General features: G+C 40.1%; 1 protein-coding gene across 1 annotated transcript; it reads right to left on the reverse strand.

Annotated features, from left to right (window-relative positions):
* Nucleotides 1-797: 797 nt before the first annotated feature.
* On the reverse strand, nt 798-12811 carry sim2 (SIM bHLH transcription factor 2). The gene is made up of 11 exons (XM_062486224.1): nt 12637-12811; nt 10131-10213; nt 9249-9338; nt 6297-6405; nt 5760-5845; nt 4635-4834; nt 4378-4484; nt 3463-3610; nt 3157-3322; nt 2674-3058; nt 798-1618 (listed from the first exon to the last, which is right to left on the reverse strand). The coding sequence occupies exons 1-11, from the start codon at nt 12809-12811 to the stop codon at nt 798-800; spliced, it is 2370 nt and encodes a 789-aa protein (XP_062342208.1).
* Nucleotides 12812-23134: the final 10323 nt, after the last annotated feature.

Below are 23134 nucleotides of genomic sequence, written 5' to 3' on the forward strand. Positions count from 1 at the left end.
AATCCAAATAAGAAAAGCACTTGTCGCTTGTTAATGACGTTTCTAAATGTAATATATTTTAATTTCATTTGAAGAGAAGCATAAAGCGCCTTGGGACTAATTTCTCAAATGCAATTGGCATTGGGGATTGCACTTTGAACAGGCTTGAGAATAAGTGTAGAATCACTACATGCTACCTTCAATCTAACATTTGACTAAATCTCTTGCATTGTCTTAAGCATTCGTGTCAATGGAAATACAGCTTCATTTTCAACAAAAATCCAAAGTTCATTATAAACAGTGTTGAATGCTAACATGAAATCTGTGTAGGATGTCCCATAACACAAATCTATAATCAACATCATTGCATAATTCCTTTCAAAATGTAATTTATCATTTAAAGTGTGTACAGTATTACATGTCAGAATTGACCCTGTATGGAGGAAAGGTGCGTGACATTTTATCAAAAGAAATGGCTTTAAACTAGAGTGTCACAATGCATTACATACACTAATAGCTAAACTGTATGCAAAAATATATCATATTATTCAAGAAACCTGAAATTACTTGCTAATCCTTGATAGGAGTCTGGCATTGGTTATTCAGTGTACAAAACACCTCTCGATACAGATCCATTTGAAAATTCAGGAGATGTCAAGATTAGCACATCGAGAAAGTCACTGATATTGAAGCCACTGATACTTCTAGTAAAGTTCTGTCATTGTGACCTTTCCTATACCTGACAGTCACAGTGACCCACAGATGTAGGTCTGAGCATGAATGTTTGGCAGTCCTTGACCTTTGACCCAGGGGCCGTGTCACCTCTCATTGGTAATGATGACGGATGTGCCAATGTAATGCGGGATCTCCCTGTGTGTCTCAGGAGATGAGCTAGAGGCGGGGCTTTGGCCCTTGTAGCCGTACGAGACCATCTCTTCAGCGCGGTAACCGTAGCTGTCTGTCAAGTGACTAAGTGCAGCGGTGTAAGGCGGGGCCTGAAAGGGGCTGTGTTTGGCCAGGACATGGTGAAGGTTCAACGACACGTAAGGCGCCTGGGCTGGAAGGCCAACTCCAACGCCCACACCCACCCCCATCCCAACCCCCATCCACATCCGTCTGTCCTCCTCCCCCACCTCAGGCTCCTGGAGCTTGGGGGTCCCCCTCTCCCCGTTGCAGTCCAAATGATCTGGGAGTCCACCGGCAGTGTTGGCATAAGGTGCCTCCATCATACACAGTCTCCTCCTCTGCTCCAGCACCACCTGCATAGGAAAGGGCTGTCCCAAGCCGTGGAGAGACCGGGGATGCTCGCAGCTTCCCTTCCCCACCACAGAGCCACTCAGCAGGGGGCAAGACAGCGGCTTCTCCCCCATGGAACAACCACCACCTCTGGAGGCTTTGTGGAGAGGGTCTCGGCTGAACGGTAGCTTGGTGTCCTCTTTTATGACCTGTGGCTGGGGCTGCACCAGGGGATGGGCCTCGGTGGAAGCCTTGCTCTGGCAGAGTGTGTGGTGTTCGTAAGGCTCTTCTTTAAACCTGCTGCTAGGACGTGATGTGGGGCAGCTGGAGAAGTTGTCCTGGTGTGTCTCGCCAGGGTACCTCCTGCTAGACATCACCATTGACGTTGCTGATGGGGCGCCCACTGTGGAGTAAGGACACATTACATTGAGAGCCATGCTAAAAACCTTCACTAGAAGGTTTTGTTTTGTTTCAAATTCAGAATGTAAAGTTTGAGATTGAAGCTAACATTTTAAAACAAGCTCATGCAAGAACTCAAGGTTGAGATATATTCCAGAACACAAGTTTTAGCAGTCATGCTCAAATGTTTAAAGTCATGCTCAACTATTTAAACGCTTAGTTGAGGTTCAAGCCAAAAGGCATGGCTGGAATTGATGCTTAAATGCCAGAATTGCGGCTAAAAGGCTACATTGACAGTGAGTCAGTGACATCAGGGGAGCAGGAACATGAGTGATACAACAGACATCAGTCTTCTACATTCAATCCATTTAGCTTGTTCTAAAATGATATATTTGACCTGAGGTGAAGTGGGATAAGTGTATTTTGGGTGGTTTTGCAACTGTACTGAAGTCGTTGCTTTCAGGATATTCTTTATAGCATACAAAATAAGTTTCTTATTTTCACTAAAAGTTTGATCTAATTACTGTCAATACAATACTTAGTACTGCTGTCCTAAACAAATATCTGATTTTCCCCCATACTGGTGTTACGTCTCCGGCCTGATCCGGGACGGATTTTCTGTTTGTTCTTGTGTTGACTCAGGTGTTGACTCCAGGCTCCGGTTCTCCTACTCCATCCCTCCTGTGTAATGGTCACACCTGCATCTCATCCCCTAATCAGCACCAAAGTATTTCGATTTACTCTACATACATCTGGTCTTCCCCTACATACATTTAAATCCTGCTTAAGACCAGTTTCCTTGGCTTCTGAGTCTTTAGAAGGCATTGCCATTGTTGTCCTGTCAGGTCGTGTGCTATATAATGTGTATTCGAGTTGTAGTGCAGTGCTCTGTCGTGCTCTGTTTCCACTGTACAGCCCCATTGGTTGACATTTAGTTTAGTTTTTATTGTTTTTTAAATTAAAGAACATTTTTAGATCTGCTATCTAAATAAATAGGACTGATTGATTGACAAAGTACCATTCAATTCAGTTCATTTGGTTCCAAGAGTCCCTGTTTACCTGGGTAAACTGCGCTGGCTGTGCAGGACACAGCAGAGGATGGACTCAGGCGGAGGCTGTGACTTGTCTTGGATTGGCCACTCCAGTGGCCCTCACCCCCCGCGCGGGCATGCAGCGAGCTGAGCAGCTGATGCGCAGCCTGGCTGGGTGAGGGCGAGGGTGAAGGCGAGGTGGCGGTCGTTCGTATCCTCCTCTGGGGCTCGTGGTGCAGGTGTCCGTAGGAGTAGGGTAAGGACAGGCCATACGGGGCTCCACAGGGGACCTCCCCAGACTCGGGGGCAGGACTTTGCTCCTGGCAGGGGGTTAGGGAGTAGGGAGGGCTTTCTTTCCACCCTCCACCTTGAGGGGAGCAGTCCAGCTTGTCTGTGTGGTATGAGCTGTTGGGCTGGAGATTTAGTTTTTAAATTGATTTAGGATAAATGGGTGAGTCTAAAACCTTGAATGTATGTACGGTACTGTGTAGAACTGGGTAAAGCCTAATACCTGAGGGTAGGGCACCATCTTGACTTTGGTTTTGATCTTGACTGCTTTGGTCTTGAGCTGTTTGCGTGAGTCCTGAGAGGAGGCCAGGCCAGCCTTGTAGGAGAGAGACGGCTTTGTGGCTCTGCTCTGCTCCTGAGACATCTGCAGCTCCTTGTATTCTATCTCCCTGTGGACACAGCACAGAGACGTGCTGATTAGTATCCCCGCATGTACAGGTTCATGCTCAAGCATACACGCACCACTTTCACAGGTCGTTCGGAGACAAACCACCTTTAAATCGGTGAGAGGTGAGAAGTGCCGACTCACGTCAGGACGTAGTTAACGCTCACGATGCAGTGCGGACGCGACGAGCGGCTGTTGTGGACGATGGTGGCGTAGCTCTGCACCCACACCCAGCCCCCATGCTTGGACAGCATACGGTAGTACTTAGTGGTGACCTGCCCTTTCACAAGCACTGCAGAAAAGGATGAGAGATGAAAAGAAAAGAGAAATTTGGTTCTGCTCTTTGCCATGAAAAAGGGCAGGGAGAGAGAAGTGCATACACAGTAAACATTGTGCAACGCTGTGAATGGAAATTATATTCCATGACTAAGTTACTCATGAATATCTTGCTCCATGAATACTTAATAACACACACACACACATAAAGGAAACAAAATTCTGAATGAATGATTGGCACATCCTCAAATTGATTCACTGTACGGAGGAAATGTGTAATATCTAATATGTGAAATAATAAAGCCATTTAGGCCATTTTATTAAAGGTCTGGCCAATGTCAGACCAGACTTTATCAAATGAAGGATTATCCTGACACATGTTTCTCATCATCAGTTACCAAGCTTGTCAGCAGAATGTCAAACCTGAATTTGTATTGGTACATAGGGTCTTTAAAAAAAAGAAAAATCACAGAAAGGTGATCAAATCAAATAGGACTCACTGCAAAGTAAATGATCCTTGAAAATCTGCTTTTGTTTTCCAGAAAAGATGAGCTAGAGTATTCAGAGAAAAACACCCAATAGCTGGAAAGACGGCAAATCTATGAGACTGTTTCTCAGTTACCCTACTACTACACAAGACCATGCCAAAATAAATTATTTACAGAGAAAACCTCTTTTCTCTAAATTGGGCTTAATTTGCACCCTGGAAAGCGTTTCTGTTATTATGTGACCAGAATGATCACAGGACAGTTGTTGAACGTTTCCATGGAGGAAGACACTCACGTAGATGGTGAGCGTAGCGCAGATGAAACACGTCACAGCCGTGGACGTGATGGTAGAGAGTCTTCTCTATCAAGTCCTGGGGTTCGTACCCTGTCAGCTCAGCCACCCTGCAAAACACGCGGTCAGGTCAAACACTGTCGAACTAGTCAAACAGAAAGTTTAGATTCAATGAAAGTAATGGGATGATATGGGTGTTAAGAGGTATAAATCTACAGTGGGTGTAGGACCCAGGTCAGGTCCCGGAACTGTTCCCCTACCTGGAATCCAGGAAGATGAGTTTGAGGTCCAGGCTGGCCCGGAACATGAACATGTTGCTGTGGAGCTTGATCTCTGTGATGCCGCTGGGGGGAAGGGAGTGGCCCACCGCCACCAGCCCCACGATCTGGTAGCAGGAGTCGTACATCGCCACATCCATCAAGTACTGTCGGATCTTCAGGTAGCCGCTACAGTGGATCACCTGCAGAGGAGGGGAGGAAGGATGAGAATACTCCCAAACCATCTCTGATTGTTTATCTTTTCACTCATCTCATCCAAGAAAATGTTAATGAAGCTTAAAATCACACAGCGCCCGACCAGAACAGTGTCTCTCTCCACAGGCAGTCAGGGTGATGAGCAGCTGATGCATGCAAATGCATTTCACGTTACTGTTTGTGTACTGTTTATTGTGTATATAAGTAAACAGATGAGTATGTTGGGTACTGAACATAGTCTAGGTATGCAGTGTTGTAGTGATGTGTCCATTGTGTTAAGGCAGGGAGAGCCAGCGCGCAAGTATTTTGTTGTATTTATAATACACATGACAATAAAGTTGAACTTGAAAAAAAATCTCTGATTGATTAAAAACTAAAGTGGTCAGTTCCTCTGGCTAGTGTTTTACCAGTGAATCTGTAAATGCATTAAAAGATAATGGGTGTCTACCTGGGATCCGATCCTTCTCTAAGTCTTCTTCCCTCTCTTTCCCCACTCGACCCCCCACTTCCTTCATACAGCCCCACACCTTGATACTGAAGGCACAGTTTACCTTCTGCACTTCCTGTCACCTAATCAGCCTGAGCCATGCGCCCTGGATGTTTTGAAGAGCTCTCTGAGTTTACATGTGGAATTTATCCTCAACTTATTATAACATAAACAATATCCTGCCTGCTGGGTCATAATAGTTGTGAGGGAGGGGTGGAGGGTTGCATGGAGAGCATACTATGAAGAATACAAGAGAGGTTGAATATGTGTCGAAGGATATAATAACAAGCTTCTTCAAGTAGATGTAATTCTGTGGGGACTGAAAGCAGGTACCCTTGAAGAGACCGATGAAAATAATAATGTATATCCAGTGCATGTGTTTATGCGTGTGTATGTACAGTATTGAATTTTTCAATTCTACAAACCTTATATCCACCACACGTCAGTCCTGCATTACGCTTGGCCAGAACACACTTCATCCTGAGGAAAAAGGAACGCTCCATTTCGTATTCTGTAACACAGACAAACACATGACTGAAAGACACAACCATACATAAAGACAAAAACACATGCAAAGACCATGTGCTACATTTCATACACGTATGTGTATGCGGATGTCCCACAGACATCCCCAAAAAAAAACTGTGTGTGTGAGGGAGAAAGAGAGAATGTGTTTGTGTTTGAATGTGTGTTAGTGCCTTAGTATGTTCCTGTGTGTATCAGGTTGATCCCAGGGTTTTATTAAACTCTCCTAGAAGGAAGTGCTCCACTCGTCTGCTGATTTCACATAAGAAGGTGTTACCCAGCAGGGCTTAAGAAAACCTGTCTGTAGTCCACTGTTATGAGCAGAGAGACTGACTGTCTGGCTGTTCTGAAGAGCTCTGTCTGGGAGTGTAGCTGCTTTGAGAAGAAAAGAGAAAAGGAAGAAAGCAATATAAAGAGAGAGTGCAGTGTTAGGATACCTTGAAGAAAGTGATGGGGGACAGGTTGGTGGGCGCTGAGGACTGCAGTCATCTCATCATGGTCTGACGGGTGAATGTACTCAAATATACTGTTTCCTGTCAACTCCACCTGAGAAACATGCACACACACAAATAAAATCGTCATGTCAGTACTGTAAGGGTACATCCTTTCATGTTTCAAAATAACCCCAATAGAAAAGGATAAGCAACGCAAATTAAATTATTTGGGCTGACTTGAGCATACAAACATGCACACACACACACACACACAAGGGTTTCTTTTGATAATTTGACACTTTCGTTTCAGTAGATTACATCCTCACAGACAAATGTCTTTTGTAGGATGTGTGCATTTGTGTGTGCATGTATCTGGATATATCACAAGCCCCTGACATCGATCTGCACATTCATTCATGGCACCTTCAGATGAAGCAATGTCAGAAGAGGCAATGAGGTTAATTTAGGCAAGAGCGGATCATTTCCATGTGAAGGCAGGACTACAGCCATGCTCGTCTTTGATCTATTTTACCTCCCAAATTTGGGGGGCGTCTTAAGTCAGGGAGTGGGTCACTGCTTGCCACTTCAATGACAAATTGGTTTCTTCACAGTATGGAGTTAGGCTGGAGTAATCCAGGCTTTGTAGTTGTAGAAAGCGTATAGGGGCAGAATGTTGGCTTGCGAGAGAGAAAATGTGAAAAGAGCATTGATATTCAAGAGTAGCAAGTGAACTGAGTTGGTAGGAATTTTGAATGTCTTGTTTTTGTTACGTTTTGTGCCAGTCCTTGAATGGTTATGTGTACTTTTTATTTAGTTTCATCTAGTTTTAGTTTTCATTTGGAGGGAAAAAAATGTTGGTGTTGAATGAACAGGCCGTGTGGTAATGGGTGACGCTCACTGACTTCAATGTTGCAACTGTCTCAAAGTTAATGTTAGAATGACAGCGACCTTAGCCCTCTTTCTTTCTCTTTAACGTTCACACATGCAGTACAACACGGCATTCAAACACATATTTAGATGTCAACAAAAGCAGACAGAGAGCATTTGAATAAACCTTGGCACACACAGATGTTTAACACAACGGAAGCAGTGATCGGCAGTTTGGGGAGCATGAGGGAGCCAGGCACTCCAAGTGGTGGCTGGTGAAGTTGTTCATGGACAGACTGATTGCTGTTACTCAGCCTGCTCACACCACCGCCACCCCCACCACAACCACCATACACTTCCTGAGGGGAGAGCAGCCGGCAGTGTGTCTGTCAGGTGAGCTTTTAAACGCATCAGCATTTCTACTGGCCATCCACTTCACTGCTTCTTACTACACCAGCCTTTAACCTTGCATGAGCGGCTTTGATGACTTTAAGAACTGGTATGTTCTGAATATAAAACTAGATAGAGTAGGGACTAGTGAAAGGACAAAAGGTTTAATCTGGTTTATCTGTCAAAATACTTTTGTTACCTTAAAATGTAAGCACTGACCGTGACAAAGAGTGTGTTTCTAAACCACTCACCCCAGCATGAAAGAAAATACAAGTTGACAAAACATTGACAGCCTCGTACATTTTTCAAAAATGGTGTTCCCATTCCGTCTGACATGATTTTACAGCCACTCATTGAATTCCCATGAATGAATGTGATTACAGCTCACAAATATACCACTATCTTCCGTGATACCACACATACTAGTGAAAGGACAAAAGGATTTGGATTCTACAGACATAAGTTCATACACTTTTAGACTTTTAGATTTAGGACTGCCAGACCAGCAATGTCATTGAATGCACTTCCCACTATCCTTTACTGCTGAAAATTTGACTGATAAACAGGATTTGTAATATCCACTCATTTAACTCACAAGATCAGTTTATCTTGTTTATCAATGGACAGGATTTGTCCAACTATGCATCCCAGAGGGTTGACTCAAATTGCAGCTACAATGTCTGCCTATTTTGGAGTGAGGCAGCCGGCTCCATGCGGCTTGACATTCTCAGGCTCTGCATGGGAATAATGAGATGATTCTGTGTGAGTGCACGTGCAGCAACAGGGCTAGACAGGCCGAGCACCTCTCCCTAGCTATGGAGAGGAGGGGAGAGGCATGCTTGGAGAGGGGGAGTTTGCAGAAGGGGGAGGTCTAACAACGCAACTGATGAAGAGAATTCAGCAGGCAGTGAACACCCCTCCAGAGCCACTATCGCACTTCATCCAGCCACTCAGATCAGTGGCGGCCATGCAGAGACGCTTCCTAGGCTGTCTGGACCCAATATGCAGAGGCCTGCAAGGATTCTAATTTTGCACACTGTTCACTGGTCTAGCTGTGGTGTTGGAAAGAGTCTGTAAGGATGTGGGACACACTCACATACCCTCATAGGCGGCGGAACCAGTGTATGTACTTACACACGGACAGTACACACACACACACTGTACAGATACAGTGAATGTACTGAAACTCCAAATTTCAGCTAGACTTTCTGTAATAACTATCAGTGCTCAGTTTTATCATACTACCCAGTGAGGGCAACCTGTCAAGTTAATCTTAGCTTCAATATTAGCACGAGTTAAGATACCGATTTCACTGTCCTACACCAACTCTACATTCACATCAGGATTATCTTGATCCTTTTGCAAGTCCCAAATTATGAAATGAAGTGCTCTCACACAAAGACCTTCAACAACACCTTGAATAGACAGAAAGATAATGCTTGGTGACCACCCAATGCCCTCTCACTTATCTGTGTGAGCTGAACTTAGTCAACCTTTACTTAGCAATCGGCAGCCTCTTTTTATTATTTTTTTACTGATTGCCAAATAAATGTTTGAACAGGCATATTCGAAGGCAAGTGTCCCTTAAGTGACCTTGGTTGCATCGGAGGAGGGAGGCAGGGAGACATGCAGTTGACATCTTATGCACCAACTGTCGAAGAACCAGGATGGATGATTGTGGATGAAGGATGTTCTTACCTGGGACAGGCCAAGGTGGACCGACGCGGTCTCAGAGATATACATGATTTTCCCATCAGAGGCAACAACAAATACAAAGCCGTCTAGAGTCTGGCAAAGAGAGATGTGACAGTTGTTAGATAATGGGGAAAAAAACTGTCTTTTTACTAAATGAAATTTGCTTTGTGATGCCCAAAAAATGAGAATGTATCATTTCTCTGATGTCTAGTCAAATGTTGAGTCTTTATGAAAAGCATATTTATTTTAATTTATATCCATTTGGGTCCAAATAAAAAAAGAAATACATTACAAATTTTGGGCAAAGCCTACACATGATTTTCATTATGTTTTAACTTATTAACATATATTTTTTATAAATTATGTTCTGTCCAACAATACTATGTGCATGAGTTTACATTTACATTTAGCAGACACTCTTATCCACAGTAGGTCAGTAAGTACAGGGACATTCCCCCCGAGGCAAGTAGGGTGAAGTGCCTTGCCCAAGAACACAACGTCATTTGGCACGGGCTAGAATCGAACCAGCAACATTTTGATAAATAGCCCGATTCCCTAACCGCTGAGCCATCTGACACCCATGAGTTGTAAGATTACAGATAAATCTGTCATTTTTAAATGTGTTCTATTGAGGAAAAGTTCCAGTTTGTGACAAGTATGTAAAATTACTGCATGTATTAGGCATTCCTTGCCTTTAAGCCTGAGTTTGTGAAGTACACAATTAATTTATACAGAAATTGAACAAAAGCTGGAGTTTAATTTTGGGTGTCAATTTTGTTTCAACACACAATTACACAGCGGTCCAAATTATATTGCTAATTTGGGAAAACATGACAAAAGGGTTGTCAATATTTTGGGGTGTGATTTGATTTGCCATTGTCTAACCTGTAACAGATGGGATCCCAGCTCTTTAGCCATGCTATCTAGAGGGCTGAGTCTTGATGGTTGACCCCAAGCCTCCCCGAGACCTGTGAAGCAGCACACACACACAGGACAATCTAGTTTATCTGTGAAAATACTTTTGTTACCTTAAAATGTAAGCACTGACCGTGACAAAGAGTGTGTTTCTAAACCACTCACCCAGCATCAAAGAAAATACAAGTTGATAAAACATTAACAGCCTCGTACATTTTTCTAAAATTGTGTCCCCACTCTTTCTGACAGCCACTGCCATTACTCTTTGAGTTCCCATAAATGAATGTGATTACAGCTCACAAATATACTGTTGTATACAATTCTATTTTAGTGTTAAACACACAGATGGCTACAGGCCAATATTTAAGGGGAGATTCACTCAAGATGTGTCCCTTGAGATTTCACTTTGATCGTTGAAGATCTAGTTCAACAAATTAGATCACTAACTATACTTAACATCTGAAAAAATAGTTTTGAATCAAAAATATCAATGGAATTAGAAAAGGTCCTCAAACTGTAAAATACTTAACACTTATGTAATTATATGTAGTAAAAGGGAGCAAATCATAAAAAGTCAAGTTGATAAAAATCTGCAGCCTTTGTCTAGAGATGTAGGCTAACCCACAGTGTGTCAAGCTGTTCGGTATTTTTAAAGGAAATCCTCATTGTAGAAGCAATGAAAGCTTTTTATTTTGTTTGTATATTATCTTGTCGTTTTTGTATTAGGCTACCATTTTACAATAAGTTTAACATTTTAATTAAAAGGCATTTTAACTTCGTAACTGTTTACCAAATATCAACAAGGCATGCTGTCAATTTTCGAGAAAAAGTCAAAAGGTCAATTGGAATAATTGTTTATTTCTTTTATATATATATATATTTAGTGCATGAGTTCAGTCGACGTATGGTACGCTATGCTAGCTCACATAAGACAATAAAATACTTGGTCGGTTTAGAGTTGTTCACATATTTTCCTATTTCCAGTCTGAAAAGTCTCTATCTTTGTGCTTATCAAAAGCATGCAAGAGTTGTTATAAGTTCTCATAAACACTGGGTGACTACTTAATGTTTGGATCTGTACAGTTATTTCACAAAATAGTCCGATTGCTGTAGGACTTGATGGATTCCAATTTTAATCAACTTCGCCTTCGCGTAATGACACCGCAGTTTACAATGTATTTATTTATTTATTTATAATCGTAACTTAAACTAAATAATCTCCCAGTTTGCTTCAATGTTTCACATTTAGCGGGATAGCATTACGTTTGAGTTGAAATTATTGTTCGGGCCTACAGTTTGTGATTGTAGACAAATATGAAATGAAGGATTCATGACCTAGGGGCCACAGGCCAGCAAAAAAAAGAGACAAACTTTCAGTACAAGTCTGAGGTGGGCTACACGTTCAAGTGATTTATTCAAATGCGTTCAACAAAACAGCAGTGTAAACGTAGAAAAGACTACTTTCATAATGTTAGGCTACTACACTCTTGAATTTAAGATATTTTCAAAGCGTTATGCCGCAGGGAGTCCGAAGGATTTTATTCGAGTTATGATCATTTGTCAACTAAACTTCCGGATATTTTAAATGTATTTTTATAGGACATATTGAAAGGCGTGGCTGTTCCAACCAAGACGGTTTTGTTTGGTGATTTAAATGGAGTTCTAATGGAGCCTGAATAATGAATTTGAATTCTATTTTGTATTTACATAAGTATTTGTTAAATAGCATAGTTAACGGAATGCAATCTAAGTTATTATTTGATACGTTTCTTAAAGTGTGTCCTATCAAATGACAATTGATGAATAGGCCTACAATATCGGCATGATTTAAAGCAATCCCTTGCGTTTAATGTTTTTGATGAAATATAGGCTTTGGTGCAGGTTGACATTGTAAAGGATGAGTGATGTCAAAGGATTTTATATTTTTCCAAGGAAGGTCTACAACTACTTAAATGGGACAATAATGCTTGGTCTAACATAACAGGGTCCTGCAAGTCCGTGCGCAAGGTTCATGTGACTTATGAGTGATGACAGGCCAATTCAGGGAAGGAAAATACTGTTTTCATGAGGTTCAGCGAGTCGAAGTGTTGGTTTTATTGGACATAATTGGACAATTTATCTTAATTTATAATCTAAAGGCACTTGTGTAAAACAAGCTCGAAAACATCACTCATGTGAAATATAAACAACCAGAGAAGTTCATACTTGGCTAAATGAATGATTACACATGCCTAAAAAAACACACACCTAAAGTTGCCTTCTCCACGAATATAGGTAAACGAAAAGTACACTAGAACTGCATTAGGACTTGTGCCACATCATCACAGTTCGTACTGATAACGAACTTAAAATAGGGTAAACTAAACATAGCCACTAGTACAAATATGCAGGCGGCATTAAACACTTTTCCCGATTCGTAGGTCCAACTTTTCATACCAAAAAACAATTAACTCGGCTAAGAGGTTTTAAGACTCACCATCTGGAAACACTGCTCTCATCTTCAGGTAACTGGTGGTAAGTCGAATGATTGAAGCCTTATCCAGTTGTGAGGTGATGGCAGAGGGCAGAGGCAATAATTTCGCCAGTTCATAAAATTCTCCATTTTCTTTCTCTCGTCTAGTCTTCGCAGCATTCTTAGACTTTTCCTTCATCTCTGACTGAAGAAATGTAAATCCTCTTGCATAACAGTTTACCTTCCTCCTCCCCCTGCAGATTTTGCCTTTCGTTGTTTTTTTTCAATCAAAATGCCCATGGAGTTTGCATTGTGCAGGTGTTCTGAATAAATCAAAAGGGAAAATATGTCCTCAGTGAATTCCGGATATGAGGATATTTAACGGAACAGTCTTGCATTAAATTGAGATGACTGAAGGGAACTGTGCCATGTTAATATTATTAAAACGTTTATAACCTAAAACAATAAAAAAGGTCAGTCAATGCTGTTTGAATTAACATAATTAATTAGATGATAGATACAGGTTTTTCTTAAATTACTTATTTATTCGTTCCAAACGCACAGCTTCTTTGACTTCCTAAGTGAAGGGATAACAGGTTGCTCACTGTTCAAGGCACAGACTCCGGAATACGTCGACTTTGTCAAACATCCCACTGATGAACGCCCCGTTTCGACAGGAAAGACCGTTGTTAATTTCAAACACTTGCCTGGTTCATAAAACATTACAAAGAGCTAACTCAATTCATCCCTACATTCATTTGTATAGTAGAATTAGTGTGAAAACGTTTTGCCTATATTATGAATTTAACTCTAGCAAGTGGAACAATTCAGATTACGTGGGACGTTGTAATGTTACTATACAGTTTAAAAAATGCATCCCAAAGTTTATGTTCCATCAGGAAACAAATTTAATTTAATGCTTAAAAAGTCAGCGAGAACATGCTGCATAAAGATGTCGATGATGTAGAGAGGGTATTTACCTTGGCAATTTGAAGTATCTGCTTTTGGTGTGTTAGGCTATTTCTCACTCTTCTTTCATGTTCATAACCATTCATAACCACCAGAAACATGTCCACAATGACGCATTGCAGTTAAGATGATATTTCTGAATAGGCCTGTGTCCTTCCAATGCAACGTCCACTTCAGTTTCATGGATATATGAAGAGTTCTTCATTTCAACGTTTGTTGTTCTATAGCCAGCACCATGCATTTCACTTGAAGTAGGGATATAGCCTACAATACACTACCGTTACCTATTCTTCATGCTTTCATCTTTAAGTTCGCTTTGTTAGAGTTAAGCAGCCTAAACCCCGAAGATAGTGCTATCGACATCCTACAACAGGCTATCCGTTCATTCCTTATGCTGAACCAAAGCAAGACTGAAAGGTCGGCGGTGCGCGGAAGAGACTGCAAAATTCCAAACTGTTACGTCACGGAGTGTCCACTGTTTCAGCGTACGAAGGTATAGCGCGTTTTCAAGAAGCATCAGTATAGACGGAGTCTGACTGTTTAATGTTGTGTTGAGTGTCTGTTTGATGATAAATGTACGGTCGTGGCACAAAAAAATACATCAGTGAAAAATGATGAATAACTTTTTTTTTTTTACTGTTAAGTCAAACTAGCCTGGGTCTGTTAAAATTATTTTAATTTAAGAAATGATTAATGAATTCCGTAGTCATTCATTATCACACATGCATCATTCGTTTTCATGGTTCTGTTTTTTATCCCACATGCAAAAATAAAAACAGAAACCTAGTTGGAAAATACTGTGATCATATCCCAAATGTATACATAAAAATATTTAAGAGAATAGTAATACCATTTATTTCAAATTAAGTAAACATATAGCAGTAAGATCTTCAATGATTCTTTGCTGAATGATCGTACGAAGTTGCATGTACAAATGCGTTATGAGATAAACCTTTGTTTTATACATTAAAAACAAATTATAATAATGAACACATAAATGATTAATGTAACAAATATACAATTATGTTAAACAATTCAATTGCATTATCCTGTCAGCAACTTTGTAATTGTATTTCATATTTTTATTTTCGCTTATAGGTCTTTGTTTAAATAAAAATGCTGTGAGGTATTAAACTGAAATAATTTGAAGACTTTTGACAATAAAACTTAAATATCATTAAAGTAAAACCCACCAAGTTTATGTTTATGAATAGGCCTACATACAAGCATATAGTCTTTTAGTCTAGTTCTACTAATATATACAATATCCACATATAACTTCTAAATACTGCAACTAATCAAATCAAATACCATGAAGGGCTCTATCACTGGTCAAAAGTTTACCTTAATTATTTCATTGAGTATCCCAGACATACATACTTTTGTAATAAGTTATAATTCGATAACAGGAACTGTTAGTTTACAACCCCAAATCCAAAACAGTTGGGACCTTGTGTAAAATAAAATAAAAAACAGAATACAATGATTTGCAAATCTCATAAACCCATGTGTTATTCACAACAGAACATAGAAAACATATCAAATGTTTAAACTGATGAAATGTAAAATTTTAAGGAAAAAATAAGGTAATTTTGAATTTGATTGCAGCAACACATCTAAAAAATGTTATGTTCACCACTGTGTAGCAGCCCCTCTTCTTTTAACAACAGTCTGTATCTGTCTGGGAACTGAGGAGACCAGTTGCTGGAGTTGTGGGAGAGGAATGTTGTCCCTTTCGTGTCTGATACAGGATTCTTGCTGCTCAACGGTCCTGGGTCTTTGTCATATTTTTTGTTTCATGATCCACCAAATGTTTTTAACTGGTGAAAGGTCTGGACTGCAGGCAGGCCAGTTCAGTACATGGACTCTTCTACTACGGGGCCATGCTGTTACAGATGCAGTATGTGGTTTAGCATTGTCTTGCTGAAATATGCAAAGCCTTCCCTGAAAAAGACATTGTCTGGATGGAAGCAAATGTTGCTCTAAAACCTGTATATACCTTTCAGTATTGATGGTGCCTTTCCAGATGTGCAAGATGACCATTCTATATGCAGTAATGCATCCTCATACCATAAAAAATGCACACTTTTGAAGTGAGCACTGATAACAAGCCAGATGGTCCCCCTCCTCTTTAGTCCGGAGGACGCAGAATCCATGGTTTCCAAAAATAATTTCTCCTTTCAATTTGTCTGATCACAGAACAGTTTTCCCACTTTGCCTCAGTCGATTTTTAATTAGCTTTAGCCCAAAGAAGATGGCAGTGTTTCTGGATTATGTTCACATATGGCTTCATCTTTGCATGACAGAGCTTTAACCTGCATTTGTGGATGGCCGGGCAAACTGTGTTCACAGACAATGAGTTCTGGAGGTGTTTCTGAGCCCATGCAATGATTTCCTTTACCGAATCATGCCTGTTTTTTATGCAGTGCTGCCTGAGTTCCTGAAGATCACAGGCATGCAGTATTTATTTTCCTCCTTGTACCTTACACACAGAGATTTCTACAGATTATCAGAATAATTGTATTATATTGTAGCTGATGAGATATTCAAAGTCTTTGCAATTTTACGTTGAGGAACATTATTTTGAAATGGCTCCACAATATGTAGATGCAGATTTTCACAGATTGGTGAACCTCTGCCCATCTTTACTTCTGAGAGACTGCCTGTGTAAGATACTCTTTTTATACCAAATCATATTACTGACCTGTTTTCAATTAACCTAGTTAGTTGCAAAATGTTCCTCTAGCTGTTTATTTTTTGTAACACTTACCTTTTCCAGCCTTTTATTGCCCAAATGCCAAATTACAATTTTTTTGCCTTAAGATTTTACATTTCCTAAGTTTAAACATTTGATATGTTTTCAATGATATATTGTGAATGACCCAACTTTTGGGGAATTGGGGTTGTACATAAAGATAGTTTGTGTTTGTGCAGGATGTATGTGTGTGTTTGTGTGTAGTTATGGACACAAGCATACCCCCACCGTCTCATTCCCCTACCAATGGGATCTTACCTCTTTCACAGATGGCCAGTGTACAAACAGTAGGGGTCCCATATGCAAAGACCTAACTTTGCACTGAGCATGCATTTTCAAATGAAAACAGCACGACTTTTCATCTTTTCCTACCTGAACTTGTTGGACTTGATTATCACCCCGTGTGGTGTCTAATACACAAAACAGATAATTGTTTCTTGTGAACAGTGGCCTTTTAAAAATGGTCCTCATCAGCTAATTTCTTTACATTCCAGAAGCGTTGGCTGTGATACTTGGGCTATCGCTTTCTGCATAGCTGTCACCGTTGATGGATTAACACAGCTCCAGTCCGATATGGAAAATTATGTATGAGGACTTCTATTCCCTTCAGGCCAAAGCCTGATTGACTGTGAGTACTCCCACACACATACTCCCACCTCCTCAACTGCACACCTATTTCTTGCCTCGTACAAGACATCAATCTGTGGCCAGGCAAGTGTGGATGCCCTTAGAACACATGAATGGTGGTTTACTGTCTGGGACTACCTGGGTAGATTGAGGTTTGTCAAATACAACAAATGACCCAAATAATGGACCAGCTGGGGTGTGTTTAAATGGAGAACATTCAATTAAAATTCAACCATTATTTTTGGTTGGGGTTTTGAGTGTTTGCATGTTCATATACTGTATATATGTAGAGAGACAGACAGACAGAGATAAAGAGAAAGTGAACGGAGGCAAGGAATAGCTTAACCCCTTGTTAACCTCTATGTGGTCAATTTACACACAATTTACACTTTATACTCATTGAACTTTCACACTTCCAGGTGTGCTGCTCTTGCCCATGTCAGTATGTTCCCAGTGGCCTCTGGACTTAAAACCCACCTCACACTGAGAGCAACCTGATAAAATGAAGCTGGATCTTGTGTCGGGAAAAAGGACGAACATTCAAATACATGCTATGCTCTACTACCACTCAAATCCAAAATGGTAGCTAGAGGAGAGTATTATTTAGTGCTGTGCCACAATGATACATAGATAGCTTATACAAGGATTCGTAGAACTTAGCATTTTGACCAGATGTGTTTTAGCAGCAGTAAAGTTTGGACACATTCAAGTTTGTAAAGTACAGAAATGCATTACTATATAGTTTGAAATACCTGACCATGGAAAGCTATTTATGAAAATGCAATCTATTTCAACAGAGTTTGTATTGTTTTGAATGTGAGTGTTTTTCAGTGTCTTTGTTGCTGATGTTTGTCTTGTTGGCATTTAGATTAATTGAGTTGGAACACATTTGTTTGATATTTAATTTATTCTCGTGGGTGAATAACATGAAAAATATATCATGAAAATATGTACTGCATGAAAATAAACAGCTGAGGTAGGATGAGCGATGAGGATCCAAAGTGGAGGTAAATCCTCAAAGGAATTAGTATGTTGCTTTATTGCCAGTCCCTCTCTCAAAAGCTTCTAGGCTGCATGGGTTGAGTGTAATGCAATAGGCTAAAGGGTCGTTTATCCTCAGTAACTAAAGCCAAATCAAATTTAGGAAAATATGCACTCTAAAGACTTGTTTCATAGATCATTGAGTTCTGGGCATAGTAATTTCTCTGGAAACTGTTGCAGTTGGTTAAAGGAATAAAGGCACTTACGAAGTGTAACTACCAAGCTCAAACATTTTAAACAGTCATTGTTAGCGAATTTCACAGGAGTGAGTGTTTGAGGGTGAATTGTAAGTGAGCTATTTACAGCACAGCATGTGGTTGCTTTGCATGTTTGTAAAAGTAAAAATGGTGTACAATATTTTGTACTTTGTGTTGACCACAGCAACGTCACTTAAAGTTTTGGGCAAAACAAGTACTGGTTCAGCTAAGCTAACATATGCCTAGTTAGATAGTTGGATCAAAGAAGTATGTTTACTTTTCAGCAATTTCTTTGAAAAATAAAAAAGACGTCAAGTAAAGTAATGATTAATGACTGGGTTTGATTCCCAAATGAACGTCCAAAGATCTGACTCCTCTTATAAACTTTTGCTTATTATTATCCTAGTCCATATGCACCATTGAGGCTGAGCACTGGAGTTATTAATGTAGAGGATTGTTGTGATCTCTCAAGGTAATTGTTTTAGAATCATGCAGATTTAGACTTGAATAGGGCAGACTGTATTCATTTATTGAAGCCTTTGCCTAATGGAGAAAGGTTCAATCAACTGACTGTGGTTGATTTCATAATTTAGGTGTATGATAACTACTACAGCAAGGGGTGGGATGAACTACAGTTGATAATGTAACCAAAGCCCAAATCTAAATTATCTTTTGAAACTACAACTCCTTTGCTAAGTAAAGGGGTTGCTGTGACAGCTTGCTTGACTTACAGACCAATCATTTTGCTGCAGTGCAACAGGTTAGGTGACACAATAGATATGATAGATTTCAGGTTATACTCCCTGGCCGAAATAAATAATGAAGTTCAGCATCTGAGCTTGGACTAATGATGAGCACTAATGATATATATAGAGCTAGGCATTGTGGGTATCTCCTGTTTTGTCTAGAATTTAGCATCACTCATGTCATGTCAACCACACAAGTCAAAATATATCATGCTGTTTAGACTTGGTTAAGTGTTATTGTATATAAATATAATATATTATAATTTAATTTTCAAGAATTAATGAAGGCCTTCTAAAAATGCACCATAGTATTGTGTAGTAGTATAACTAACCCCAAAAACATGGTTGTCCAGAGAGATAGAATGTCAACTGTCCAATGTCTAGTCATGAGATTTATGAGATATATATGAGAATTATTATTATTTATTATTAAATAAACTATAGTTTCCTCATTCCCATTAAATCATTGGACACAAGGGCCACACCAGGATGTGTTTCTACTAGCAACATTTGAGATGTGTACAGTGACGAAAGGTCTCAAGAGAGCATCACAGTTGCAGACAACACTAACACAAATCCATAAACACGTTCTCACATCTGTACAGCGGTAGCTAAAGGAGCTTAGGACTACCTCTAAAGACAAATTCTGTTTCAATTCCTCGTCTTTAACGAACTGTTTTAAGTTCACTTTTGACAAATATTGTTTTTGAGGAGTTTTGGTAATTCCCTGCTCCCTCAATTGTGCTTCTGACATTTAGCAGTCGCACAATAATAGCGTCGGAGTACATATGCCAGTGGAAAACTGCACCAGCCGAGAAAACAACTTCACTTACTCTCCCCACCAATGGACTAGGTCCATTCAGAAAGAATCCTAGAGGTTATTTGTCTTGAAACTGAACTTGAAGAAGAAGCATGAAGCAGAATGATCCTGAAAGTCTAGTAACATGTAAACAGTAAATATGGTCATACACGTTTCCTACATTTGTCTTGAGGGCCATCTCATTTATAGTTTTAGTGTCTGTTTAATACATTGCATAGTGCTTTTTGGAGATCTTAAAATAGGGTTAGTTTCCAAGTTGTGGGTCAGTCAAGTCCAAGAGACTGGGCCAAGTGAAGATGTCAACACAAGGGAGCTCAAAGTAAAACAATGTTGGCCTATTAGGTTAGTCTTATCGAGATGTTTGCCCTTTCTTTCAGGTTGAAAGAAACATTTATAATGCCCGATTTACAATTGTCCAGTCATCTGAGAGGCTCAGCTTGAGTGTATCAGACACCTGCACCTTACATATATATAATCAATACTTTGATTTAGTCTTGAACTTGTATATTTGGCAACTGATTTAATTGACTTGGTTCTTTGACAGCAATAGGGTAAACATAATAGACTTCTTACATTTACATTTAGCAGACGCTCTTATCCAGAGCGACTTACAGTAAGTGCAGGGACATTCCCCCTGAGGCAAGTGGGTGAAGTGCCTTGCCCAAGGACACAACGTCATTTTGCACAGCTGGGAATCGAACCGGCAACCTTCTGATAGGTAGCCCGATTCCCTAACCGCTCAGCCATCTGACCCCCACTTCTTCAAGAATAATGCAGAGGGTTCAATATAAAGCAAAGGTTAGTAAATAAATAAATGAATAAATGAATTTCCACTAATATAAAACAACCATAATTATACACACACACAAACACACACTGTGCTCACCAAGTTGCTGAATTAAAACCACACACACACACACCCTGTGTTCACCAGGTTGCTGCATTAAAACCACACACACACCCTGTGCTTACCAAGTTGCTGTATTAAAACCACACACACACACACACTGTGCTCTCCAGGTTGCTGTTTTAAAACCACACACACACCCTGTGCTCACCAAGTTCCTGTATTAAAACTGAAGGAAACATAGCTGCAGTCCGATCAAGGGAAATTCCTTCATAATGGAGCTCACAACATATTAAAGTGCACAGAAAACTAAAATGTCATGCAAACATCAATATTGGACGGGTGATAATCACGTCTTTTCACGGTAAAAGGCTCTACGCGCCTCAGTAATGCAAAGGCATGCATATGGACGTATCCAGATCAAATGCTTTCGTTATTTGAATTTATTTTCAGTCATTGATAGGCCTAGATGAGCATGATTTAGATCACTTGAGATGTTTGCTGACTTGTATTTTTGGGGGTAAACGTTTGCACCTTTTCATTCCAGGTTACGACCAGTGTTTTTTTTACGAGCATGAAAAGTGTATTGCCGTTTTAATTAGAAAGTTGTGTCTATAGAATTATACAATAGCAGCAAAGAAACCTGTTGAACTCTGTTAAAATGTTAGTATCATTTTTTAATGAAAAGCATTCACTGAGTTTTTACATTGTAGTACGCAGACCTAGTAGCCTGTCCCTTAAAATTAGAAGATAGCTTTTTAATATGAACTTTGGCACATAATTAACCAACTTAAGTTTTATGAATTTTGTCACTTACTAAAAATGTGCTCTTCTTTATATTATGTGCTATTTGTGTATTTGACATCCTTGTTTTGTTTAGAGTTTTTTAGTCGTAAAATCATTTTGTTTAGTCACCTACAGTTAGGTCCATAAATATTTGGACATTGACACAATTTTCATCATTTTGGCTCTGTATACCACCACAAAGGATTTGAAATGAAACAATCAAGATGTGCTTTAAGTGCAGACTTTCAGCTTTAATTTCAGGGTATTTACATCCAAATCAGGTGAACGGTGTAGGAATTACAACACATTTGAAATGTGGCCCCCCCCTTTTTAAGGGACCAAAAGTAATTGGACAATTGGCTGCTCAGCTGTTCTATGGCCAGGTGTATGTTATTCCCTCATGGGAGTTGGTTATTTCATTGACAAGGAGCAGATAAAAGGTCTAGAGTTCATTTCAAGTATGGTATTTGTGTTTGGAATCTGTTGCTGTCAACTCTCAATATGAAGTCCAAAGAGCTGTCACCATCAGTGAAGCAAGCCATCGTTAGGCTGAAAAATCAAAACAAACCTATCAGAGAGATAGCAAAAACATTAGGTGTGGCCAAATCAACTGTTTGGTACATTCTTAAAAAGAAAGAACACACTGGTGAGCTCAGCAACACCAAAAGACCCGGAAGACCACGGAAAACAACTGTGGTGGATGACAGAAGAATTCTTTCCCTGGTGAAGAAAAACCCCTTCACAACAGTTGGCCAGATCTAGAACACTCTCCAGGAGGTAGGCGTATCTGTGGCAAAGTCAAAAATTAAGAGAAGACTTCACCAGAGTAAATACAGAGGGTTCACCACAAGATGTAAACCATTGGTGAGTCTCAAAAACAGGAAGACCAGATTAGAGTTTGCCAAAAAACATCTAAAAGAGCCTGTACAGTTCTGGAACAACATCCTATGGACAGATGAGACCAAGATCAACTTGTACCAGAATGATGGGAAGAGAAGAGTATGGAGAAGGGAAGGAACTGCTCATGATCCAAAGCATACCACCTCATCAGTGAAGCATGGTGGAGGTAGTGTTATGGCGTGGGCATGTATGGCTGCCAATGGAACTGGTTCCCTTGTATTTATCGATGATGTGACTGCTGACAAAAGCAGTAGGATGAATTCTGAAGTGTTTCTGGCAATATTATCTGCTCAGATTCAGCCAAATGCTTCAGAACTCATAGGACGGCGCTTCACAGTGCAGATGGACAATGACCCGAAGCATACTGCGAAAGCAACCAAAGAGTTTTTTAAGGCAAAGAAGTGGAATGTTCTGCAATGGCCAAGTCAATCACCTGACCTAAATCCAATTGAGCATGCATTTCACTTGCTAAAGACAAAACTGAAGGGAAAATGCCCCAAGAACAAGCAGGAACTGAAGACAGTTGCAGTAGAGGCCTGGCAGCGCATCACCAGGGACGAAACCCAGCGTCTGGTGATGTCTATGGGTTCCAGACTTCAGGCTGTCATTGACTGCAAAGGATTTGCAACCAAGTATCAAAAGTGACAATTAGATTTATGATTATGTTAGTTTGTCCAATTATTTTTGGTCCCTTAAAAAGGGGGGGGCACATATAAAATGTGTTGTAATTCCTACACCGTTCACCTGATTTGGATGTAAATACCCTGAAATTAAAGCTGAAAGTCTGCACTTAAAGCACATCTTGATTGTTTCATTTCAAATCCATTGTGGTGG

This window comes from Osmerus eperlanus, chromosome 19, assembly GCF_963692335.1.
Source record: "Osmerus eperlanus chromosome 19, fOsmEpe2.1, whole genome shotgun sequence".
In the NCBI taxonomy this organism is placed as follows: Eukaryota; Metazoa; Chordata; class Actinopteri; order Osmeriformes; family Osmeridae; genus Osmerus; species Osmerus eperlanus.

Coding starts and splice junctions, on each gene's coding strand:
- sim2 (XM_062486224.1), bottom strand. CDS start 12,811: ATGAAGGAAAAGTCTAAGAATGCTGCGAAGACTAGACGAGAGAAAGAA. Junction 4,835..5,759: donor TGACGTGTGGTGGATATAAG/GTTTGTAGAATT, acceptor CCTCCTCTGCAG/GTGATCCACTGTAGCGGCTA. Junction 3,323..3,462: donor AGCGTTAACTACGTCCTGAC/GTGAGTCGGCAC, acceptor CTGTGTCCACAG/GGAGATAGAATACAAGGAGC.